We start from the raw sequence: 27145 nt of genomic DNA on the forward strand, positions 1-27145 counted from the left end.
AGATTATCAGTACACTTCCCTTGCCCTCGTTTCCCCAGACATTTCCCTGATAAGATTTGACATGTTCTGGCTTTTTACTGTTTGTTCTTTTTTTAGAGCTGCAACAGTGAATTGTATAAGTTTTCTTGTCTTTGCAGTTTTAATAATCTCACTTCAGTACTTCTTGGTCTTTGCAAAGTTTAGCCTTTCATTGGAAAATTTGACTAGTTTCTTTATATAGAAACTTCTCTCTCCATAACAAAGCTCAAAATCAAGCATGAAGGAAGCGTTTTAGGGCAGGTAGCAGAAGTGTGGCTCCCCATGCCATACATTCTCAGGAAATCAGTCTCATCTTTTTTTGAAATTAATTACTGGTTTTAATCATATGCAACACATTTAACTAATGTTAATCTTATGCAGCAGAGACCCTACATTTCTTTTCATAATCCTGTAACTACTGCCCTTGTTTGGCTCCAGTATGACTGCAATGTTAGAGTTGCCCATTTAGTGGTGAAATTCACTAATTATTCAGAGTCACAGTTTAGTTTTGCTCCTACCAAGAGATCCAGAATTTCTTACAAAGTTACTTTGTCTTTGACTCCACTGCTAGTGCAGCCTCTTTCCGCCACTTGGCCTTCTTTGCCAAGTTCCAGCTTGTTAAGGACTCATGACGTGCAGCAGCCTGCAAAAATAAAACGCCTATATCAGAGTGAAGTAGTGCGAGTAACTATACACCTTGGGAAAAGCTACCAAAGCTCAAGAACAGCCAATAGCTGCTTCAGACATCAGGGGTAGTAACAGCATATGTTACCTAAAGTTATGGTAACAGTAAATTGTTGCTGTTTGGATTTGTCTACACTAGCTTCTCACATAATTCCATCATTTTTAATTACAAAGTATGCTACATATTAACTAGCTAGCAATATACCCACCTTTTTAGCCAAAGCAATCACAGCAAAACAGGCAACAATTGAAAGGCCAATTACGTAACAAGCTTTAACTCGAGCTTTGTTTCTTGCCCTGTCTAGCGTCTCTGGCCTGCAATTAAAGTTATTGAATCATTACAAAACTGTGCAAAGTACCTTTTCACAGACATAACATCACAATTGAAGAATAAACATAAAATTAGCTCCTAAAACAAGCAATCTTTGGATTGCTATAATAATTGCTTTTGTGCCACCAAGAACTTTGCATTTTCTGATCTTAATACTTTTTCAGTGGAAAAGCACCACTTAATGGTTTTAAGCCACTTTTTTTTTCTTTCTGGCTCATGCAATAAATATTTGCATTTATGTATTTTGGGGTAAGTATACTAGAAATCATACCATAAACTCTATATGTGTAGTGAAATTTTAAGTATTTTTGTATTTTTTAACAGATGGAGGAGTATATGCGGTGTTAACCAGAAGTGATAAAAGTTCCTTTGACTATTCAAAATTAACTCTTGAAATGAATTGTTGTCATGTCTAACCTGTTTGGATGATATCCTGTATACAGTAGACTAGGGATTTTACATGTTTGGATATGTGAATAAAAGAGTTTGTACTACTACAAGATAGTTTTTTGTTCTGATTTTTAGTGAGTTCTCCTTTAGAAAAGCAGCAACTCTATCATTTGAAGAGGGCCTCTTACTATTAGAGGAAATCATACCTAAATAGGAGCAATCCACGTGATCATTTTTCATATTCATCAAATGCAAAAGTAATGAATGCTTTGCCATGCATTGGGCTATAGTTCCTGTAAAAGATGCTTTTTGCATTCCATAACCTCATTTTGTACTACTCTCATTCAAACTTTTTTTAGTTTGAGGAAGTGGCTGTAGGCTGGGTAATTGTGAAAACTAGGAGGACAGGAAATCTCCATCTCATTAAAATTTTCACCAAGCTTTGAGCTCAGTTATTTTCTGGGAATGCTGTTTTTAATGTTCATTGAATTTCTGGCATTAACTGCAATGGTGGCTGTGCACTATTTTCCAATCACTTTTTTTTTTTTTTTTTTTAATCTTAAAGCATGTTGGGATGCATTGTTTATTTATATTTAAAATGGATCACTACATAAAGGATCTATAATGACAGAACAAAGAACTTGTAATTCGATATCTTTTCCTACAAAGCAACTTTACCTTTGAAGAACAAGACTGGACTAGGAGACACCAAGCGAGTGTTAATTTTTATAGTAAAAGTTTGGACGAAGGAAGTCTGTAATAAGTCTTTGAGAGAAAAGCATTGAAGTCCTCTGACTCAATATCACAGAAAATGGCAAGCCTTACAAGCATCTGTTAGACTCTCCTCCACTCCAACACACAAACACATGCACATGCTAATGAATGCTGTGAGGTTTCTTGCAGATGACTGGCAGTGCTTACAGTTTAAGTAGCCATTTCTGTGTTGTGGTAAATGCATTATCTATTACAAAAACAAACCACACAACAGACAAGCACATGATACCATTAATTAAGAATCCATTTGTAGCACCAAAAAAATATAGAGATATTATCAGTCTAGCTTATTAATGTAATTACATTTCACAATGCATTAATTGAAACTCTTCTGGCAACAGATTTTCACTTTCTTTCTGCTTTCTACCTCTGCTTTAAGAACAACAGACCTTATTATGTTTTTCTTTAATCACACATTAGGGCCTGTGTTACTTAATTCCTAATTAAGGCTCTGGCTAAACCTCTGCTGAAGTCAATAATAGCTTTTTTTTAAGAAAAAAAAGTCTTGAATAAGGACTGCAGATTTCGCTCTTGGTACAAAATATCTTCCACGGCTAGATTTTGTTCACGGATAACAGGATCTTGCAATTAAGTATTTTATTTTAATAGCTAATGTTCATAGTTCAGCTACAATGTTTCAACATTGGCTTCTTTTAGTATATTATGATTTATGAACTTTCATTTTTAAAAAGACTTTGATCGCACAAGAAGCAAAAAGGGGTGATACTCTCTTGTCAGGCCCGCTACCACACAGAAACAGGTGATTTGTGTGTGTGTGTATGTACTGGCAAAGGGTCTGTATTTTTGTAAACACCTCTCACTCATTTCAATAGTCCATTTTTTTCTCAGTCAGATCTCTCTGGCCCTCTGAGCCTGTCTAAACCTTTCTCTAAGAGAAGAGAGGGGGATTAACATACTGTAAAAGAGAAGGGAGCATTCAGAAAGCTGCTGCCCAGCTCAAAAAACATGAAACTGATAGGAACAGAAAATAACAGAGAAGATACAAGATGTATTATTGCTTGAAAAGCTCAGTATGCTGCTTGCACTGAACTTATCACCCAAGACAGGGACATATCCTGGTGATAAAAAATACAGTGTCCTAGAGACAGACAACACTGTATCTATCATCCAAAGAAAAAGGCAGCAAGCTGCAATACACAGGCTTCACGTGCTCAGCAACTCTCATGGTGAAGAATAACTTGCAGCAAGTTGAGGGGAGCAGTGGAATTAATGGATCAACCAGAATGGGAGGCTAAGACTATGCCAAGTATTCAGTTTACCTTGGATTTGCCTGTGGAGGGTGATGTTTCTCTCATAACCTCCTTATCTATTTTTCCTCAAACTTTTCTTCACTCTGTAGTAAGTTGTAACTTGTTTGTTGTAATCATTCAGTGACTGTCAGTTCCTTTAAAACTCTTTGTGTGTGCTATAAACAGAAAATATTGTTTACTGATAACATTCTTCTCTGATTACATATTAGCAATAAGTAAAATAAATAAGTTAATAGATAAATGTAACTGAGGCTAACTACCAAGATGGATCCAATTCATACTCCCAGGCTTTGGGGACTTCAGTAAGGAACACGATTTTCTTCTTAATCTATAACCAGCAAAAAATGTCTCAAGTCACAAAGAGGGACATGAAAAAAACACAGCCCAGAAAACTCTTTAGGCTTGACATATGTAAATTTCCATATTTACATAGATTTTTAGAAATTATCTTCCTTTGTGGGTTCTTTTTGCCTGTGTTTAAGTCAGTGGCTACTGATATTTTGTCTTATCCTAAGTTCCTCCATTTTTATAGCTCTATCTTCTCCTTAAACATCTTTAAAAGTGGGCCTGATGATAAATAAGCAGTGGAGAAGCCAACACAGCTTCAGCCAACAAGCCACTAGAGTAGGCAATATGAGAGCTGGGGCCAGACCACAGAGGGTACTCATGCTTCCTAGATCCGGTGTCAAAGTCATGATACAAGGAGACTTTGAATGTTAAATAACAGGATGAGTGAGCGTTTAGTAAGTGGGAGCACTGGCATTTTCAGAGAGGCAGCAATGCCAGGCAGGAACCCTTCAAAACCAGAAGCCAGAGCTGATGCTTCTCACAAAGTCCAGGCTCTACCACTGTGCTGATTAGCAGCACCTCTTCTGTAAGAGATGGCATCACCCACTAGCATTTCGATCAACACATTTAAATGCTAATCTAGTAATGAAAAGTAAGACACATTTGAAATACTGTTGGCTCTCTCCCCCCGGACACCTCAACAGGAAATCCAGGACAGTTATTCAGGTAACCTGCAACTGCCAAAAATCAGAGCACCTAGCATGTCCAGGAATCACACTTTAATAGTTTATTTCCTTCACTTGGCTTTCACTATCCCAGAAGATGCCCTGATCAAGCTGAAGGTAAGTCTGGGATGGATATCTTCAAAACTCCATGTTCATTCTGTAGAGCAAAGAACTACGGATTCACAGGGATGAAAACAGACTATGCAGAAATAAACTTGGTACTCTAGCCTACTGGTAAACTCAGCTAAGTCCTGGGTCCTGGAGACAACTTCTAGGACTGCTTCTGTCTGTTATTCAGTGGCTGCCTAATGCACAAAGGCAGAGAAAGTCCTAGGTGAGTACTAAGAACAGCTATAAGAATATAACATACAGTCTTTTAAAATAAAATGAGACACATCTACACATCGTGAGGACTCCAACCCAATCAGAACAGGCTAGCTGTGATCTGAATACACCTAGGTGCATGACCCCTTCTAGGGGTGTATACAGAGGTGTTGAATTCCCATCAGCTTTGGCTGGAGCTTGGAATGGAGCTATTCAGCCTCGTCAGGACTGCAACAGCTGCAGGCACAAACAGCGATGACATTACAGGCCAATGAAAAATTTCAGACTAAAATCTGTAAGGCATAGTAGAGAGTACATCTGGTGTCAGCAGCTGAATCAACGTTTCAGGATTGTACTGGTAAACTGGTAAACATCACTTAGCCACCAAAGCAGTGTTTCTTGCTGATTCTGCATCTAGCTATCTTTCCAGAAAGCTACACTTTGCTTGGCAAGTGAGGTCTGAAGGCAACATGAAAGGGTAGGGACCTCCCCATCCAAAAATGAAAAAGAGCCACCAAGAAGCCCTGAGCACTCTATTCAGAGAAAGAAGGTTCACTGCATCCCACTGCCTTTTACAGAAAATCCTTCTGCCCTCTATTTTTTTTCCAAAGTTTCCAGCGTTGTAACTACTGACTGCTTCAAATCCTACAGAAAAGTCTTAGATTGGGAGCATTCCACCTCTTTCTTTTCAGCTCCATTGCTCTTAGGCAACGACAGCACACTTAGGGGATCCTCGGAGGAATCTCCTCTTCTGTCTTGAAACGGCCGGTCCAGAGGAGGATCTTTTTGTCAAACTTCGAAGGCTTGTAACTTGCAGCCACCTTGTGAGCCTGCTCAGCTTAAAGATCAGAGAAGAAAACACCCCATCACACCATGCACTCAGAGTAGAGGAGGGGACAGTAGTAACTGCAGAAAGGGAAATCCCTTGTTATTGCCCACCCCAGCTGCCGGAGGAATAACTAACTCAGGGGTTAAACTTCCAGGTCTTCCCTCGCTGCTATGCAGAGTCGTCTCTACGCTGCATCTCGAAAGCCTCCGCCTGCAGTGAGCCCCCGCGGCGCCGAGCGCCGGCACCAGCCCTGAAATCCGCCCCGCTTTCCTCTCCTTGGCAAGTGGCCCCGGCCGCGGAGGCGGGAGCTCGGGAGGCGGCAGCCCGCCGCGGGAGGCCGGGGGGGCTCCCCCGCGCCTTACCGCGGCTGGCGCCGCGGTCCCGGCCGGCGGCAGCGGCGGCTCCCCGCGGCGGCGGCTGCAGCCGGCTCCCCGCGGCGGCCAGGAGACGCCCGAGGCGGAGGCGCCCGGGCAGCATGTCCGGGACAGCGTCGCTCTGCCGCTCCCTCGGCGCCGGCGGCCCCGCGCCGCCCTTGCCTCCCGCCCCGGCCCGCCCCGGCCGGGCCCCGCGGTGCGGTGCGGTGCGGTGCGGTGCGGTGCGGGCAGCAGAGGGGGACGCGCCAGGCAGCACCTTTCCCCTCCGGAAATACCAATTTTTCTCTGGTCCGCTCGGGAACCAGCGCCCTGCGCAGCGTCGCGGATGGCGGGAGCGACTTGTCTTAGACTCTGAGCGCAGCACATCGCTTTTGTCCGAATTCACAGAAATCCCCAGCGCAAAGCAGGAAAACATACGTTTCTGGGAAAAATGGGAGGTAATCCACGGGCACCGAGGACGCAAAGGGTTTATATTACTTAGGTCTGCAGCAATCCAACTGAACATCCCCTCAGCCTTCTCCACAGGTCCAAGCCATGGTCCCCGTTTGGTGTGGCCCCCCAGCGCTTTCTGCTGAAGGAGCAGCACTGCAGGGCCCATCGCGACCCTATGGCTCTGCTCCTCGATGCCTTGGCTGCAAGGGGAGCAACTGTCTCTTCCTAAAAAAACCCTCCTCTAGTAGTTTTAAGAGCTGTATGAGATAAGTCTTTGGGTAATTTTCTGGAGGCCGTTTCTGCTATTTAAAAATAGTCACTAAATGAAGCCATCCTTCTCACTTCATCAGCCTAGTAAGTTCATATACTAAATCTCTAGCCTTAAAACATTAACATTGAAATGAAATATTGAAACATCAAAACTTGCTGAAGAAACATATGGGGTGGTTCGATTTCATTTTTCAGCACAAAGTGGACTTACGCCCTGTAATGCCACCCTGCACATATCCATTTTAGCCTTTCTAGAAGGTTCAGACAAATTCTCATGATACGCTTTTCTCTTTATTTCATATTAAAAATATTTTTTGCTTTTTTTTTCTTTTATGTGCTGGACAGAGTAAAGCTTTATTAACAAAAAAGACAAATATTCAGTACAAACTGATATCCTTGCAAAAAAATGAAAAAAATACATTAACAGAAAGATAGAAAACTCTGCAAAAAATACACGTTTAATAAATGACAGCCCATGCTAGCACGATACCAATGATAATGTAAATAGTGTTTCAACAGCAGCGTTTTTGAGGCACCAAACAGCAGCTGGTTTTACATCTGTTAACCAGCAGGAGAACTTTGGCTATGAACAGAGACTCCTCAGTTGCAACGGACTTTAAAAGTTGCCACTTAGTGACCCATTTGCATGAAACAGGGTTTTCTGTATTCTGCCCAAACTGTTCAGTTAATTATTTTCAGCAGCAGAGCCTGAGATAGACAAGTCTTTCTGAAGGCAAATTCTTGAGTGGAGACAATCAGAAATTTTTCATTAAAATATTGATATTATAAGTTTTTTAAAATGCTGTTTGGACAACACTTCATTCTGGAAAGACTTTCAATAAAGCATTTTCTATGGAATAAAAAGCTCCATGTTGATGTTTTCATAATTGAACATGTACAGTTTCCATTCTGAAATCATTAAAATAACAAAATGTCCTTATTAATGGACATCAAAGCCATTCCAATCCATTTAATTCATGGCAAGTAAAAAAAAAATCCTCTCACATTCTGTTTCACACAAAAAAAATTCTTTTGGCAAATAAGACATGGTCTAAATAGAATAATCCAGTTCTCTCTGAGATCTGTATAAAAGCCACACACTGGTTTTCTGATGATGGTTTAAAAATAACCGAAACAAAGAACACGCACCTATTTGCACACACAGAGAGCTGTTCTGGCCATTTGCCATTCTGTTTCAAAATATTTTTGGGAAGAAGCAGAAGCACCAGAAGAAATAACATAGAGGATAAAATAGGAGTTATGGCCTGCTTGTAGCCCTTCGGCCATTGCTTTCTTCCTGCTTGAACAGAGAGACTGAGCAAGTCTCCTCATGTCTGGAGATGCAGCTGGGAGGGGTAGGTAGAGACAGTGCAGCTTGGGCTGGGCTGCTCAAAGTGGTGCATCCTGAATACTGCTACTATTTGCTAGTAGTTTTGGTAACCCATAGATGCAGAGTCCTGGCATAGCTCTGAGAGCATGTTCATATCCGTGAGCAATGCTACCTCTCACAACTGCAACAAGTTTCAGCTGCAATCAGCAGAACCATGGAGAAGCAGCCTAGAGCTCAGATAAATAGTCCCCAGCACTGCAAGAACTGCAGAGAAGAGAACTGCTCTGAAGCTTGTGGATGAGTGAAAGGTGTCTGAGAAGTTAGAGCTCCTGGATCTTGAGGAACCATCATTATGCTCTGGAGGAGATGACTTGAAAAACCTGGTGGCCTTCACAGTCTTCATTCTTTCTAGAGTTATTGTATGCTGTTCAATATGACCTTCAATTGCAGTCATTTGGTATCACTACAGTGAATGAAATAAAATCCCAAAAGATTAAATAGCTTTCCATCTGGAACAGCCTCCCATTGATCTCAAAAAATGGAATTTTTGTGCTTGACTTCTCTGTGGACAGCACTGTATTTGAAGATAACGATAGAAAATGTCAAGGTGGGCACATCCATCTGTGAGCACTGTGACAACTGATGTCACGCTCTTTTCACAGTAAGAAAGCAGATCACCGGCTTCTTGCAGGCAGGGAATTTAGAGGCATATTTAACACAGCTTGGTGTAGTGTCGTCTTTCTCCAAAAGTGTTAGGTCCTCTCAGCTACTCCATTGACTTTGATTTACACAGAAGACCTGAGTAGCTGGAGAGGCAGACACAGCATACAAGAGTCATTGATAGAGGGGACTCAGTGGCACCGCCAAAGTGGACGAGCTGTTTACATGTACTGGAGAGGTTCCTGGCAGGAATGAGACATGGGATGTGTTCAAAACTACATCAATCAGAACAAAACTTCTCTTCTTCTTCTTCTTTTTTCTTTCATGCCTGTTCATTCATGTTCTCCCCTTGAAATTCTGCCGTATGTGATGTCTTTCCTCAAAGATCATCTTTATCTGTACACCTTCATATTGCTGTCATCGCTCCTGTTCCTCAGGGTACTTTCCTCATTGACCTATAGATCAATGATTGCCTATCATACGTGGCTTTCAATCTAAAGGATATTTTCTTGTAAGAAGCACAGACATCTACTGGGTGGAAACACTGCACAGGTACATGTATTGCTGTTACTCAAGGCCAAATCAAATTTCATATGCAGAGATAAGGAAATTAAGTAAACAAACTCAGTTTTAAATAACAACTTTACTTTAATCATCCCCTTTCCTTATATGTTCAAGACACAGTATACTTAACAATTTTGAAAACAACAAATACAGATACAATATTCTAGCCAAATTAATTTTGCTAACCAGCTTAGCGCTGAAAGTCATTGTACAATGTAAGCCTTGTTTTTTCTCTTTTTGGGAGACTTTTTTTGCTGCATTGGCAGGCGAATTTCAGAAATTTTAACCTTACAATACATACTAGTTCATATTCAGAGCAGTACTTGTAACAAGTGATACATGAACAGCATTTGGTGCATAGACCTTCGTTCCTCTAAACAGCTATAGAAATTAAATAATTACGCAAATCTCTATGTAATTCGTACCCTTGCCATTCAAATTACTTTAAAAATATGCCTTCACAGATACTTTTTATATATATATATATATGCCTACATGTCAAAGTAATTTCATTGCTTGTGTCCATCATTGAAATGCAATCTATAGCTATTTTTACTAAAATTTGAGTAGAAAAATCATATAGATATGGGTGGAAACATATAAATAGAAATGATAGAAAAATAGATATATTGTACATAACAATAATACAACATGCCTGTGTAATGTTGCAATTACTGAACTTGATTTTTACCTGCTACAACATCAAATTATTCCAGATTCAAACAGAAGCAGAGGCAAAATTGAAGGCATTAGTATTTTTTCACATTAACATGGTGCAGAAGTTAAAATAGCAGAGCACAGTGTCTGCATTCCCAGCTAATGGCTTTACGAAGACAGAAAAGGAAAAGCATACTTCACAGTGCTGGACTGGGCCTATATATCAGAGCTCTGGCAGCGTGGAGCTGCTGTTTAGGGCTTTGAAAAAACTATTCCCATCTAGCCCAACCAGGGAGGCAGAACCCCCAGGGCAGCTGCGGCCTTTCCAGGAGAAGAAAGCGTTTGCCATTGATGGAGAGAAGTGGTATAGTTGTCCTGACAGAAGAATCGCTCCTCTCTGAACATGTGCTCTGCCTCTAGTACAGAATATGTACAGAGCTACAAGCACACACTCATGCGGTATAGCTAATATCAGTTACTACTTATGCAGTTGCTGTGTATTGGAATGACGCACTGTCATTTTCTTGTTGAAAATCAGTTTTTTTTTTAACAGGTATCAAAAAATCTAAAATTTCCAGGATGTATTCATGCTGATCTCATGAAATGAAAGGAATTGCTTAGCGTTTAACATTTTTTTCGTTACACAGTGTGGCAGAGATTGCTTGCTTCCTTCCTTGAACTAAATAGACACCTCAGGACAAACATAGTCATGCATCAGAGGAGGTGTGTGAGGTGCAGTTTCCCCCAAATATGGGAAAAAAGGGAAATGAAAGTACCTATAACCACAGAGCTCCAGAGAAACCCTTCAATTTTTATATAGATGTGTCTCTTTCATTCATTATCACCCTGTTAAATGGAGGAAACTTTAAATGTTGCTGTGACGCTCATCTGGAATTGGACGTACAACTCTGGGTGCATGTATTGAAAAAAAAAAAAACAACCCTGGATTTACTTGTACCAGGTGCAGAAAAGGTTTACTTTTGGATGATCAGGAGAGTGGAAAGCCTATCTTAAAAGTGGAGACTAAAAGACTGGCCTTGTTTAGCTTAGCAAACAAAAGCTAAGAGAGGGTTCTGTTTCTTTGATAAAATACATTCAGGTAAGAAGATGAGCTCCTTAAACAACCAGGCACCAAAGACACAAGAACAAGCAGGTATAAACAGTTCATGCCTTCATATCTGTGAGGAATAAGAAGAATGCTGCTAGCTCTTCTAACACTTCTACCTCAGTCAGAGATATGAGGTTTTGGGGAGAGGTTCCAGTAGGATTACATGAGCAGACAACCTGTGTCAGGATGGAGAATGAAGGGGACTGCTGAAGGGGATTGCAAGAGCAGGGGCTGGACTCTGTGACCAGAGAAATCCCTTCGAATCTAGTAATGAATAACTTTTGAAGTATCACAGGAGATGACATTTCATGTGACCTGCTGTCTTTGGGAGAATCAAAAGAAAAGAGACTTAAAAGAGAAATGTCTCCCTAAAATGCCTCGTTTGTCTTTGGTCATATGCTGGACAGTCTTTTCCTGGACAGTGTCCTTGCTGTACTTTTAGGAAGAACTTTCCCATTTATTAATCTCTGCCCAGGCACTTGAAAATGGCAGTTTCTATTTGCAGAGGTTTTCTCAGATTTACATGAGTCTGAGGTGGTAACTCGGGAGCTGGAAGACTTTGAATCCAAAGAAATCCGACTAACAGTAACACTGCCTGCACTCTTAGAAGAATATGTGTAAATCATCTTGAGAAAGGCAGATTTTGTATTTGTTTCTTGCTTATAAATTATGACATAGCATTTAGGGAGAAAAGTACAACAGAGAATTCCATAATTGGATATTAAAACAACAATGATTTCAACTGCTGGAACGTATTTGCCAAATGTGGTTGCATAGACAGGGATAAATACAATCCAGGCTATAAAGTAAATTAGCATGCCAAAGGTTATGAATTTAGCTTCATTGTAGTTCTCTGGTAACTTCCTACCTTTAAAGGCAAATATAAAGCAAATGAAAGCGAGAGCAGCTATATAGCCTAACATCATCCCAAAAGCCACAATAGAACCCTCATTGCATTCCAGAATTATTGCTCTTGGAATTGAGAAGTTTTGTTTCACAGTAGGGGTCCTAAATATTAGCCAGAAAGTGCAAATGATAACTTGAATGCCAGTGCAGGTGACCACAATGGGAATAGGTTTATATATACTTTTCAGGAAATTCTGTAGCTTGGGATCAAAGCTGAAGGCTAGTAAAATTTTTAGTGACTTTATTAAAATACATGAAACGCAGAGTGTAAAACTTATGCCAAAGACAGCTTGCCTAGTTTTACATTTCAGTTCTGTGGGTTCACCTATGAAAAAGACAGTGCTTAAAAAAATTAAGAAGTGGCTGAAGAGAATAATATAGCAGACAGTTAAACCTCCAGATGCTTTTACAACTGGTGTATTCAAGTTTTTAGTAAATATTACACTAATTGACAAAATCAATGCAATCCCTAAAGCAGAGAGGAGGAGTAGAAACATGGCAAACCACTCAGTCCAGCTGAGGAAATGGATTGTCTTTCTGTAGCACGTGGCACTGTTCACGGGAGCCCAGTAAGTTCTGTTGTTGCATTGGTAGCAGTTATCCATATCTGAAAACGGAAAAGTGAAGATAACTTAGAAAACCGAAGTAAATAAACTACAAAGTGGATTATCGAGGCTTGAGATACAGCAGGAATGTGGGATGCTGAAAGGGAATATATATGTCTGATCGCTCCTGACTATTGCTGCTGCTGTCCAGGTGGAGGAGCTGCAGGTCTGCGGTGGCAGTGGCAGGAGGCAGCAGACAGTGGCGAGGATGACCTCGCCAGCTGCGAGGAGGCACTGGGCGCCTCCAGGGACAGGAAGGAGACAGGGAGAATGGCCAGAGTCCCAAAACTGTCTTGATCCTCTCTGACAGGAGATACATAACCTGCTCAGAGCTCTGCACAGGTGAACTTTAAATGAAACTTGAATAATGATTGGAAATAAATCATTGGAACTATGTTTCTTTCCTTCACCTATTGCTAGAGGAAACAATAGCTTTCTCCTTGCAGACAGCTTTTGGAATACAAATAGCAAGAATAATCATTGGTCTAGATTATGCTTTCAAAGGGCAATTTTGCTGTAAAATTCCTGTTTTCTGTTATGGAGAAATTTTGCAAGTATTTGCATAGAAAAGATAAGATTTAATTTCTTTCTGCTCACTATCAGGATATTCAAAGGACCACAGATGTACCACAGATTTCTTAATTATATCTCTCTCTTCCATAAGTAACTTTCTCCTTTTAAACACATTATTCAAACTATAAGTGAACCAGTGGTAACAAACACATCAGATTTGTTTCTAGAAAGAATTAACGTACAGTGATATCAAACGTCATAGTACTCCCAGTAAAAATATGATGATAGGCAAAATAAATAACCCTTGTACTTCCACTGAACTGGGTGTACTGCAACAAGACACAAAACAAGGCTTTCTTTAAGTGAGAAACAGTCTCGTGGATAAATCAGACAGCCTCTTCCTCCAGACAAAGGATACTGTTAGTCAACTGGAAAATATAATTGCTTTAAGTTTGGTCTTCTAAAAAGCATTTAAACCAAGTTTTATATACTTAATGCTGTTCTTCCCCTCTGTATTTGGAAAACTGGGCATAAACAAATATTTTAATCTCATTCTGAAGTTATACCCAAGGTTGCCAAGTTACATTATATACAAACAAAACAATTCTATTGATCTCTAAATAAACCTTTATTTGGATCATAATTCTTTACCTGTTTGATTGCTGTAATGGTTTTCCGGGCAGTAAACACACTCATAGCAGCAAGTGTGTGGACTTTCTGTAACCTTTTTCATCTCTCCTGGTCTGCAATGCTGGGAACATGTTGATTGAACATTCTGCAGCGTGCAGAGAACAAAAAAAATACAACTAAAGCTCAACTAATTACTAAGAAAAAATCTCTTTTAAAATAAGCCTCCATTAATTCTATGAGTTGCACTCTCTTTTTGTAACTTACAGATGTTTTAAGGGAATCTGCAAATGATGCTGAAAAAAGTCATTGTAGGCTCTGCGTTCCTTGTATTTTTTTCCACAGTCAGCAAATGAAAGGAAGGGGAATTATCTACCTGATAATTTTGCAGCCATCAGTTTTATTTGTTGGCCCCAAACGGCAATCAGTGGAACTGTCTATGCTTTTAAAGTCCCAGTTTAAGTGTCTGATTCAGCTTTGAAAGTGGACTTTATATTGCTGAGAATCAGATCCAAAGAAAGCACAGAAGCATCTGACATGAGACTTGAGTGGAATTTAAATGACCAGTTTCACAGCTGAGATCTTGATATCCTGCTCGATTGCTGTTCACCCCAGGGGAGTCACTTCAGCTCTGCAGGTGCTTCACATTGCAGCTCTGAAACTCCTCACACTTGGCAGCACACATCTGAGTCCTGCCAGGATCTGGAAACCAGTTGCTCTGCCCAGGTCTACTGAGAGGTTTTCTCTGCCTGGCAATCTCACAAAACAACTGCCGTGCCAGCAAGGCTGAGCTCCCCACCAGTTTTAATGCAGTGGTAAAAGCATTTGTTAGGGAAAAAGGTGTGGAGGGTCTCAGAGGAAATCTGAGCTGCATCTCCTGGAGGACTGTCCTGACAGCCAGGCTATCAGCCTCTGTCAATGAGGGACTTTCCATCTTTCCTTTGGATATATTTGTACCAATATGATTTCAGGAGTCATTGTCCAAAACAAAGCATCATTATGAGGCATAGCAATTGGAGCCCTCTTTCAAGATCTGAGTTCAGGGCCTTGTTCCAAAGACACTTTTTGTAACATGGAGGAACAGTCCTGAGGGACAGTGCTATTTCTGCTCTCTCCAGGATGTAGCCCACAAGCAGCTGGAGATACTTCCTCACCATCCTGGGCAGTGCCACAAAGAAAGAAAAGATTCCAGGTCTGCTCCTGTCCTCAGCCTTTTCTACTGGCTGAGTCTACACCTGAGACTAGCATTCAGCTAAACAGTTGGTTAGCCTTCCTTTTCCCATTAGAGATGAATAATTGGAAGCACAGGGTCAGTCACAGTTGCGGGGTGAACCAGCACCATTGCCTGTGCACAGATGATAGATTATCCAGCTGGAACTGACCAGGACTACCCACAAGTCCTGTCTACACCAGTGCTAGGGCTCCAGGTGATACCACATGCCTCATGTGCTTGTAGTTGTGCTGACCCCAGGGCTAACAGGAGTAAATAAACAACAAACACCTCTCTCCCTATTTTTTTTTTCTTTTTTGCAGTAAAGTGGCCAGATACAAGTCTTCATCTGCAAAATAAATGGCTGTGTTGCATAAGGGAGAGGACACATACATAGACATTTTCTATTTTAAAACACTTTTCAAGATGTTGGAATAGCATCCTTAGGACAGACATAGCTTCTGATTTGTTCATCTTAGGAAACCTCTTAGAGCATTCTTGACCTATAATTCAATTTGAAAGTGCTGAGGCTGCTTACAGGTGAAAGTACTTGCTGAATGTGCAAGGCGGTAGAATATACCCAGAGAAGATTTGCCACTGAAAGGAGAACATCAAAGTACATAAGAGATTTCTAGCTGACATATACTTCAATTGCAAATCCCAGATGAAGAAGAAAATATATGAAGCGAATTTCACATGTTATGCCAAAAAATCAAAGGTTACCTTTAAGTCCAGAAATTCCTTTTCTTTCTCCTTATCCTCAAAGATAAAATAACCTTTTTCTGGGTTGTATTCTGCCATTGTGGTGATTTTCATATGGCCATCAATTTCTTTCCAAAGAAATACATCATAATTAGTGTTCATATCTCCTTTCGAGTCAAACTTGATTTCTTTGTCATCATCAAGGACTGTAACTTTTTTAAGTTCTTCAAGGAGCTGAACATAGATATAAGAAACAATGATATGCATCAGTATCATTTCAGTGATAAAATCAATAGTCTAACATCTGTACAATAAAATGAATTTAAAAAAGATAGAAATGCTGCTTTCTAGGAGTATGAAAATCTTATAATTAAAAGAGATCTTTATAATTGTTTAATCTGACTTCCTACACAGAATTACATTACTCAGGTAATCCTGTTGGTCTTAAAAATCTATTACTGAAAAATGATCATTTCTTAACTTGATGTCATGTATACAAAGACTCATGTTAGTATTTTTTTCCAGCCTGGGAAATTTCATTACAATGATGGGAAAGAAAAAGTTTTGTTTACCAGAAACAAAGAAGTCCTTTCAGAAGTCCCCTTCTTGTAAAGAATTACCATGAATGATGCTACTGCTGTTTTTTTATTATGCCCAGAGTAGATCTGAGCAAGCTTGCTTCCAGAGCAAGCTCCTCTAACGTGTCTGGAAATATCTACTTTAACATTATTTTCAGCTGTGACTCTACTGCAACTGATACTGTGGATTGCAAGGTGAGACTCAGAATTGTTAAATACAAAATAAATGCTGATTCACTCTCATGAAACAATGTATGTCACAATGACGATAGATAGCAGGGTTGTATTTGATAGATCATAGGAAATATCAAAAATAAAGGTGTTTTAATAAGACTACTCTCTAGCTTAATATTACAACCCATTCTGTTCTTTTTAGTAGGATGAAATTTCTCTCTCCTTTGGCACAAACAGCCAGATTAGGAAGTTCCATGTGAATCTAGAAAAGGACAGGTTAAGTCACATATATCTCACTCCCAGCTCATGGGAGACCATAAGAGGACCATTAGCCACACTAGTTCTTGACTGGAGCAGCAGCTTTATCCCTTTGCAGGCATAACAATTTTAGGCAATAGGGGTTACTTAACATGAAACAAACCAAGGTTTTGATGAATGGCTGAAATTAACTGCTCCATTTGAAAAGCTCACTCTTACATAGATCCTAGTTTGCTAGTTGTAGCATTTAAAGATGCTGCCAAGAATATCACCTTAAAAGGGTCTGCCATACGTAACTGAGAAGAGGTGTCATTATTTTGAGAGTTCATATACTCTTGCTGCATCTCTACCAGTTTATGAAGACCCAAAGTGTGCTTCTATTTGGTATTTCATCCAAGATGAAGGTACTGTAGTCTTGTGGGACTGAACAGGAAACTTTTTATTCTATAACTCCAGTCAAGTCGTTTAATCTTTCTCTACCCGACTTTTCCAATTTATCTAAAAATATGGGAACAACAGAGTTTTTTGTATACATCTGGAGCTTCAGACAGAAAGCGCTAATAATTAGCAACATTGTGGTTTAGTCAATGAGTATTTTTGCAAAGGCTGTAACACTGATGACTGATTTCTCAGCCTATGGAGATGTGTGATATGGATTAGTTTCAAGCTAAACTTTATATATACCCACTTCTAGAGGGCTTAGGTTCAATGTATAGGAAATGTATAATGAAAACAGCACCAGGGGGATTAATTATCTCTTTTGGTTTTCTTTGTGAGTTCTTAGCCTCTTAACAGGCCTTTTAATTTTGGTGGTTTGGTGTTAAATTCAGCCATGATGTAAATGCAGCTCCATAAAGTTGCATCCTCTGTAGAGCAGTTCTGAATTTTTCCTATCTGCCTTCACAAATTTATGTAAAAGGTTGATTGTTACTGTTTTTTTTCAAAATCTCCTATCTTGGTTTGACCTGCTCTGACCTAGGATAAGAGGTCAGAGTAAGTCAGAGTGCTTCAGTGTTTGTTTGACTTCTAAATGAACTTTTGTTTAATCCTCTGAGTAAAAGTGTGTAAAAGTGAATACTTCCAAGCAGGTTCTTGGGTAAAAGGTCAGGTCAGATCTACTTGTCTGATTTTTCCTGTTCTTTTCCCACCCAGTACAATTTGACTACAAGATGTGTTTTAGGCAAGTACCTCATCCATCTTAAAGATGTATGTCTAATTTTCCTACCAGTTTCAGTTTAAATCAAGACAAATATACTACAGAAGAATGGTCTGTTGCATTTCACTTTCAAGTGAAGGTTCTTTAGAGGAAGATACCTGAATTCAGACAAAATGGAGAAAATAGCTAGGGAGAGAGAGGGAAATTGCAACACTTTGGTGAACTCTCTTCTCCTGTAAGAGTCCCAGCTACGAAGAGCACTCATTGCCGACTATTACACAGGTTTATAGCAACAGGACCAACCATTAGTAGTCCCTTAGTATCTCAAGATAGTTTGACCATACAGTTTTGTTCTCTCCCACATGACTAGCTAGTAAGATGTTCCAGCAAGCAGCCTGTACACTGACTTCATCCAAGCTGATGCCTATCTGCTGTGCTCTGTGAAGGTGGTGGGAGCGGGTGCTAGCATAGCTAATGAAGCCCAGCAGCTAAATAGCTCTTCTGCACCCTGGAGTCATGTGTTTACAGCCATTGCTATTGTATCCATGCAGGAGGAGATGATGGGTGTGAAGTTACTCATTATCAGAGAGTTGTCTGTACCACTGGACACAGCTGGGGCTTAGCACCAGCAACTTCTGTGTCTAAGTGGGCCAAAAAAAGGGAGACAAAATTCGAGGCTAGTTCTCAACACTGCAGCAGTGAGGTGCTTCTGCTCTGGCACATAGTCTGTGGTGTTTCAATTGGATTATGCAGTGGTGAAGAAAGGCAGGAACAGGAATAAGAAAAATGTCATTCAATAACAGGACCAAGAGAGTAAATCCAGGAATGTGGGAGGGTAAAGGAAATTAAAGTTATGCAGAGAGAATGAGACCTGAAAGAACTAACTTCATACCTCCCAGGGAGTGAAAGCAGAAGGATCCTTGCAGTTTCTGTGTTTGCATTGCCTCTTAATGGCATGAGCAATGGCATGGACTGCAAGTATAGTACTATGGATAAATCCTGGTTCAGTGTTGGCAATCAAAAAATCGTCTCTCCAGATCTGATGTTTATTCTCAGCATTTTGCAGCAGATTCTCTTGGAATTGGCTTGAAATACACATTTGAAAATCATGGTACTCCAGGTGTGCACAAACTGACAAAAGCATAATATATTCATGTAAAAACTTATTGTTCTCAGTGGGCTTTTCATGAAGGGTTCTCAGGAAGTCATGAAAGGGGGATATGTTTCCACTTTTAAATCCAAACCCCACAACAGTTCCCAGCTGTTTGATATTGGGAATTGTACTGATTTTGACTGCAGCTGACCAATTATCACTTGCAATCCAAATTTTATTTACATTCTTCTCAATTGCCTTGTTAAATAGTTTGAGCACATGGAATTGTCTCATAAAGACAACAATAACATTTACTTTGTTTTCCTTGACAATCTTCTCAATTGCTTGATTAACTTTGGCGTTAAAAGTGTTGTCAGAGAGATAGGCAGGCAGCATTTCTTTAAAAGCTATACAAATGTTGTTTGCCATGGCCTGGACCCCAAAGCTCTCCACAGCAAAACGCCCATTGTCATCATCAGTGGCTATCACTCCAATCCAGTTCCACCCAGACTCACAGATTAAGTGGGCCATTGCTCTTGTCTGATAGAAATCACTGGGGACAGTCCTTAAGAAGGAAGGAAACCGGATTTTGTCACTGAGGATTTCAGCAGATGATGCAGGACTGACCTAGGAAGAGAGAACAGTTCAGTTATGGCAGCAGTCTGCTCCGAAGGAGACCAAGAGCACCAGTTACTTTTGATCTGTCACTCAACATGATCCAGGGCACCTTCTCCCATGACTGGGCATGAAGCAGGTGCAGTCAAATGGGTGGGTTTCCTCACCCCAACTAATAGGGTGAAGACACATTCCCAGTACTTTTTCCTGGTAGCTACCATTTTTGTCCCCTTGCACCTAGTTACTTTGGTGAAGGCTGAGTATACAGTCTTTCAAAAGGGGTATGACAATTATGCCGGTATAAGAATTTTGCTTTAACCTGTTCAGATACCATCAACCTGCTATTCAAAACCATATTCAAATCATTAGAAACATTCATTAGAAGAATTCAAATATTGAGTTATTATTTAAATGATTGGTGACTTCATATTTTGCAATATTTTTCTATCACTGAGTATGCTAGTATGGTTCATCTACATATACCTGTTCTCTCTAATCTTTAGTTGCTATATTTTATAAGTATCATAGTCTGTTGGAAAAATCTCCCAGAGTAACCAATACTACAGTTTACTACAATAATTCTTTTATAAAAAAAAATTTCTATCTTTTTCCTGTGAATGTAGCTAGGGAAACATAAATGGAAAAGTGTTATTTAAATCTATTTAGCTTTTAATCCTTGTCTATGCTCTTTTCTAAGCTTTCCAAAATGAGAGGCACCTATCTCAAGGGGATACAAGTCTTAATGTTGTCAGAAGATTACAGATGCTATTGAAGAGAAAAATCTACTAGCTCACCTTTTCCATTCCCATGTCACAATGCATATTTCTTTTATCACTTGCCTTTTGATTGAGTTCAAGTGTGGCATTTTAATTCAAAACCTACTATAGCTTCTATGGTGAAGTTGGAGGTCATAATTACTTCCTACCACTGCAGAGGAGTAGCTTCAGTTATCTTAGGTCTTTTGCACATGTTTGGTTACTATGCTGCTACTTCACAGTAAAGGTCATGTATGCCAGATTGCCACCAGGATGTGCAACACAAAATAGTGTGGAAATGGTTTTATTTCTCAGTAGCACATCCTGGCCCATTATAAATCCAGCTCTTCCACAAGAGTTGTGCAATCCACAGCAGCAACATAAGCCCCAACCTAAGTGCAAGCGTGGGACTGTGCTCACTAGTATTATTTCCCATGTTAAGAGACAGGTCAGAAATAGAGAAGAATATTTGGGAACAGTGTGGATCCACATCTGTATGCCTTCTCTTCTACAGCTACATGAGGAATAACAGGAGTAAAATTGCCTTTTAGAGCAATATTTCTCACTTCCTGTGCATAGTTAGAACAGACCTGGACTCCCAAATCCAATCTCTCTCAGGCAGGAGAGAATTTCCAAATTTCTGTCTGAATTAGATTTTGAGTTTCTTTTGGCTTGAGATAGAGTATTATCATATAATACAGTCATTATCACCACATGCCAGATTAGACATGGCAGCTGTAATTCGGCTGCCTGAACAAAGACACTGAGTAGCATTGGAGGTACTTTAAAGTAGCTGACACATCCATGTGGGATTAGCAGATGTGCTACAGGACCTACAAGAGAGCAGCATCATCCTGGAATAGCACATAGAGGCATGTACTTAGGGTACATAAAAGAGCACTAAATGCTTTTGTTTAGGCAAGTGAATCAAGCACTCCATTTGGAGTCGAATCTCACCCCTCCTGATGTCCTTAGGTTGAGTCAAATCCTGTCCTGTAATAAACACGTGACTTGTAATCTCTGTGACCAGAGCCACATCTTCTTCTAACCGTGGTAAATTTGACACTCCGTTCAAAATGAAATCATTCCCTCAAACCTACCTGTGGGATTAGTTGCAAAGCCAATAGCCTTGAAACTGCCATTGACACCTCAGAGTAGCTGGCTCCAATGACTGCCTTAATTCTCGGTATGTAGTCTGAATAGTTACACTTGAATTCTACAACATCCTTAGAAGAATTGAATTTAGACAGGAACCTCAGAGTAGATGCCATGGTTTTTGTAACTTCTGCACAAGTATCATAGATTTCATAGCCCAGAGTAACTCCAGGTAACAATGTTGAATTGTTGACCATTTCAATAGCATGTATCATTGCAAGCGTCTGAAGAAAAACTTGAATTTCAAAGCTGTCAGGAAACACAGAAGTTCTATTTTAGATAAACATCTTTGAGAACGAGGCTGAAGGAAAGTCTGTTTTGAGCATATCCTTTAGAATTTGACAACTGCTGAAAAGGAATAATGGATAATATATTTGGTGTGATTTACTTGCTTTTTTGTGTGCTAAAAATTAGAAACCATATATTTTGCTCTCATCTAAATGGGAGATTAAGCAAATCGACACAGAACTCTAAATTTACCTAGATAAAAATTGCTATTCTGGAGAAAATGGTCACTAAAATCCAAATTTGCATGGTAAATGAAAATTTGCAAGTTATATCTTCAGGAAGTACCTGTCAAAATCAGTAGGGCTATTCCAAATTACTCCACGTGGTTCAGTAATCATTTTTCATCTGATGTATTTACTTTCAGCAAAAACATGAAGCAAAGAAAGGGCTAAATATTTCTGAATAGAAGTAAATATTTCAGAGGTTGAGGTTTTCTAGTGGTTCCATGGAGGTTCCTGAAATCCTCTTTAAATCTGATGAAGTTAATAGAGCTATTCCACTTATTTTCAGTGGATATTATAATATGTTCCTCATCAGAACTACAGTAATACAAAATATTTGCAATACCACCAACTATCCTCTAAGGCAAGGCTCTCTAAAGCTTTCAAACCTTGCAAGCCAAATTAAATTTCAAATGGACCTGAGACAATTTATGACTTTATATAAAAATGATGAAAGACTTACAAAATGACCAACTTTGTCATCATTTTGAAATAAATCCGGATGGATACCTGCATGTCCAACTGATCATTAAATTCACAGGCAGGATTAAGTTGGATCTAAAATTCAGATGAAACTTTATGATTTGTACCCGTGTTAAAATTAAAGACAATGCATATTTGGAATTTCTAGATTAATATTTATTTATAATATGGAATTAATATTAGGAATATAAATTAAATACTAGAAACAGTTAAAATAAAATTCTTCACCGCATTTCCTTTGCGTTCTTTCCAAAAACCAAATGTTTAAAGTATAGTAGGATTTGGAGTCAACAAAATAAATATTCTGATGCATAGTCTAAACCTGAAGGCATACATGACATGGTGCTTGTACAATCTATCCTATAAAGTAATTCCACTATTATTATTTGGGTAATAATTACAATCTAGTCAGCAAGGTACTATCATACATTTCAACTGCTTTGCCCTGTGAGGTGAGAGTCATGAGTGCTTAGAGAAAACAGCGCAGTAGAGCTCTGTCTGTGTCCAAATCATTTAGGTGCAACTTCATCACAAATAATTAACAACTGCATAGCAGAGTACTTCAGACAAATAGCAACAAATTAGCATTTACATGAAAATTAAATGAAAAGGGTTGTTCAGCCCAAACCTCCAAGGTTATATGATTATTTATGAAGATTGAGATAGGGATCAAAAACTCATTTCCTTTCTCAGGCAGCCACAGTATTTTCTACTGCATGCATTCTGTGCTATGTTGTGCACGATTTATTTGATGTCCAAGATCTTTTTAAGGACTAAGAGACATAACCGAAACAGACTTTTGTTGCTATTCATATGAAGTGTACATGCCCAATGTCAGTGTTCCCTTCTTTGGTATATATGTAGTTACAGCATTACTCACCTAGCACAACTCTGAATTACTGGCTTGATGGGATGTTCTTCTGGATGCAGCATTTCATTATGAACTGCAAACAAGCCTCCAATAATGATGTCTCCTGGAGAACTGGTGCCCACAAAGTCATCAGTGTTCTGGCAAGAGTAGGCAATATCAGTGCTGATCATAAGGCAGGGAATCAAAAAGCTAACTAATGCCATGTTTCTATTTCACTTGCTCGCTGCCAGCTTTAAGTCAATTAAGCTCATTGCAGTGCCAGCAACACTGTTCCTATTTCATCTATAAACAGCAGCAAAGGAAGAAGACTGCACTCAAAGTTAGTCACACTTCACGAGGTACTCGTATTTGATCGATTGGCTTAGGCTACTTCATTGATGCTACTAAAGCAACACTGTCACATGAAATATGTGGGTGTAGGGGTGTGTGAGAGAGAAGAGGGCGGGAAAGAGATAAATGAGTTTAAAAGGAAATGCTAGACATAAAATCTGTTCTGCTATGTTCAAAGATTATTCTACTTTATATGAAACACATGGCAAATATTTTGGTATAAATTTGGGCTTGTCTTGAATACCTTCCAACTAAGTGCAGTGTGAGAAGAAGTGATTGTGTAACATGCCAGTAGTATCACTGCAACTGTATTTTAAAGGTATGGTCCAACGAAAATCAAAAAGAGACCCTTTCACTACAGTGGGCTTCTGATCGGACTCTGATCCAAAAAAAGCTGTCAAAAGGCTGCATTTCTCTCAATCCTTTTCTTATAATTTTTTAAATCTTTATGTAAAAAATGGTTTGGATAAGCTAATCTTCATGGGTTTGATGCATCCACAACTCTTACTAACTTCAGTGGGTTTAGGATCAGGCTCTGTACTACAAGCCAGGCTTTGTTTGCTGCTTGCTAGTCCAAAAGAAAAAAAAACAGTGGGAAAAAATAATATATATCCTAATTTTTTGAAAGGGTGGAGTACACTGTCTTTCCCCTTTGACCAAGGATGCCACCACATGTGTGGCAGATTCTGTGCTTTGGAAGAATTAAGAGACAGCTATTCGCAGTACCATCATTTGCCTCAAATTTGCAGGAATCTCATTTGTAAAATCTGATGCCATGGCAGTATGGAACTGGGGAAAACAAAGAAGCAGAGGCTAGATTATTAGCTTTCATAAACTCCAAGTATATACACCAAAGTGAGTACACCTCTTTAGGACAAAAAAGTAATTGATGCTACTAAACTATACCAACTGACATAAGAGACACAGATTTGAAAAAAAATCCCTGTTTCTTCTTGAAATTGGGAAACTTATTTCTCTATTTTCATATAATAGCTTCCTCATATTTGCTTCCTTTGGTAGAGTGCCAAACCACTCTGAAAAGAATGGGGTCAGTCATAGAGTTGATTGTCTCTGTATTACAAGAAAGCTGGGTTTTACATTGCAGAAGTTTTGACTCAAGCATTATTTTCTTGCAAGCAATAAAAGAGAAATGGTATGTGTGTTACATATGCTTTCTGATAAACATGATGCAGACTATATAACTGATCTGAATTAATGTATTTTGCTTTTTTTCTCACTAGACTCTTCACACTTAAAGTATTCTTTTGCAACAGAGATATTGCAAGTATGCATGTTAATCCCCGGTAAAGTTACCATTCAGCCTCTTTGTTATAATATAACAGCTTGCCTGTCTTTCATCTGCCTTTTTTCTTTCCATGTGATACCCTTGCTGTCAGTTCAGGGCAGACAGTAAATAGCTGCCTACATTTTCTTTAATGTATCTAATAATATGCAGTTATGGGCAGATTATAATACCACTTTATACTGCTTTTACACTGATTTGTAAAAATTCTACTTATTCCAAAGATAATCCTCTTGACTTATACCAGCATAAGTGTAATCAGACTCTGACCCTGAATTATGAGTTGTACTTGCAAAATATTTTGCATAGGTATGCTTACGTGGGAATTGCAACCTTTAATCCTGTTTAATCATAAATATTTGATATGGTGATGTTATGGTTCACCTTCCTTTGCCTGGTGCAAAGCAGAACTATTCTCTGTTTATACAGCCTGTAATATATCATGCCTGGTGTTTCCTGGCTTACAGTGCAGTCACCAGCTCTTGAAAGGGTATGCAGAAAGTGGGAACAATCAACCCTGAATCTGTATTGGGAAATCCCAACTCGATCACATTTCTCACATAGCTCCTGAGACTTAGCCAGTCCTTCCCAGGCAGGTTCCCATTCCTTTCCATCTGAGAAGTGTGCCCTAAAGCCTGGCTCCACCTACTCTGGAGTTTCCTTTTCCCTGACTTTTGTATGTAACTTCTTCTAAACCTCCTTCCAAAATGATGCCTTATGGGGCTAAAGCATAAGCTGGTTATTTCCTAAAGCAGGCCACAAGAAATAGTCAGTATTACACCTCTAGTATAAAATGTAACTTTTAAGGATGTAACATTAAGTACACATTAATCACATTAAGCAATAAATTTGAATACAATACTGATGAAGTTTGTTATAGTTTATGATTAGAAGCAGGTAAGAAAATCTATTCTGGCCGGTACCTAAAAAAGCTGTTAATATCTATAGAAGAGGGTTTTATCTAGAAACCAAAATCCTAACTTGGTCACTTTGGAAAGTGGAAGTTGACAAAATAAACATCACATATAAGTGGTGCATAATTTCATGTTATTTATAAAAACACCATGAAATGAGGTGTGCTTTAAATTCAACTGCATTCAGTTTATTTCATTGTGTAAAATATATTCACAGCAAGGGGTTTTTTTGTTGTTATTGTTTGCTGTTAAGACCAGTAATTATTGCTGGTGGTGATAAGTACTTAGAAACATTACTGAGATCAGCATAATTAGAAACATTACTGAGATCAGCATAGTCTAGTACTGCAGAATTAACTAGAACTGTTCGCAAATACTTTTTCATTGATACTTAAGTACCAAAAAAAAAAGCATATAGTACAAAATGTTCTTTTCTTAAAATTTAGTGATGTATTATTGTAACATCAGTACACTTTCACAGTCACCTGTATAGGAGTTATTTCCTGGGAAAAACACAACAATAGATGATACCCTCATACTTCAAAAAACACAGGTGAAGTAGAATCAAGATTCAGGGGAACTGTTCAAGTATCATTGTCTCTAGAAAGCAGAGTTTAAGGGACTGTGCAAAGGCAGAAAACAAACCTACCATACCTGAAGATATTCTGAGAGGCACAGATGAGTTCTGAGAAGCTTTGGAGGATCTGTATGGAGACAAAGATGCTCTGTTAGTTTATCCATGTGCCCTAAAGCTACCTGCTACCATACCAAAATGGTTAATTACTTCTTCCACCTGGGCTTCAGCTCCCCTTTGAGAAGGACTAGAATAGGTGGGCTTTGGAAGATGGCCTGCCAAAATCAGCACTAATCTTGCAGATTCCTTCTCGTAAATTCACAGCCCGTAAGTTTTTGGCAGCAGTGCCATACCTACTCTAAGGCTCCACAGTGCAAAACGTGCAAGAGAAGCGAGAGGGACCTGAGTAGGAAACTAACTGAGTGCACCCTCAGAATAGTGCATACAAGTAAACGGACCATCTGCCTCTCCTATCTTTGCAGCATCTAAAACTAGGTGGCTCCTTGCATTTGTGCAGAAGAAAGTTTTGCAACTGGCGGGAGCTCAGTCAAACAAAGAGGGACTACATTGTGCGGGAAACGAACATCAAGATTTTGGCTAAGCTTTTTGTTCTAGCTTTGGTCTTTTATGAAGAAGTTAATGAGTTAGATTCTAACAGAAATATCTCTTCTGTGAAGCCTGTCCAACCAGATACTGTTACAGGAGAAAGACATTTTTCCTTGCATTCTGTTTTATACCACTTTTAATTGTACTGTTTACAAAACAAGATACAGCACAGAGCTAGA

At 39.3% G+C, this 27145-nt stretch overlaps 2 protein-coding genes across 3 annotated transcripts; both read right to left on the reverse strand.

Annotated features, from left to right (window-relative positions):
• Window positions 1–562: 562 nt before the first annotated feature.
• Window positions 563–6111, reverse strand: FAM162B (family with sequence similarity 162 member B). Its single transcript, XM_064508914.1, is given in 4 exon segments — window positions 563–661; window positions 912–1017; window positions 5526–5643; window positions 5997–6111. Coding segments are annotated over 4 exon segments (438 nt in total).
• Window positions 6112–9328: 3217 nt separating this feature from the next.
• On the reverse strand, window positions 9329–23567 carry GPRC6A (G protein-coupled receptor class C group 6 member A). Of its 2 annotated transcripts, XM_064508915.1 has the most exons (7): window positions 23249–23567; window positions 21322–21625; window positions 19367–19478; window positions 18651–18889; window positions 15614–15826; window positions 13705–13828; window positions 9329–12542 (listed from the first exon to the last, which is right to left on the reverse strand). In XM_064508915.1, the coding sequence occupies exons 1-7, from the start codon at window positions 23440–23442 to the stop codon at window positions 11422–11424; spliced, it is 2307 nt and encodes a 768-aa protein (XP_064364985.1). In that variant the 5' UTR covers window positions 23443–23567; the 3' UTR covers window positions 9329–11421. The 2 variants fall into 2 exon arrangements, with proteins under 2 accessions (XP_064364985.1, XP_025979281.2); XM_026123496.2 differs by having other exon boundaries at window positions 18651–19478.
• Between the last annotated feature and the right edge of the window lie 3578 nt (window positions 23568–27145).

This window comes from Dromaius novaehollandiae, chromosome 3 (genome assembly GCF_036370855.1).
Source record: "Dromaius novaehollandiae isolate bDroNov1 chromosome 3, bDroNov1.hap1, whole genome shotgun sequence".
In the NCBI taxonomy this organism is placed as follows: Eukaryota; Metazoa; Chordata; class Aves; order Casuariiformes; family Dromaiidae; genus Dromaius; species Dromaius novaehollandiae.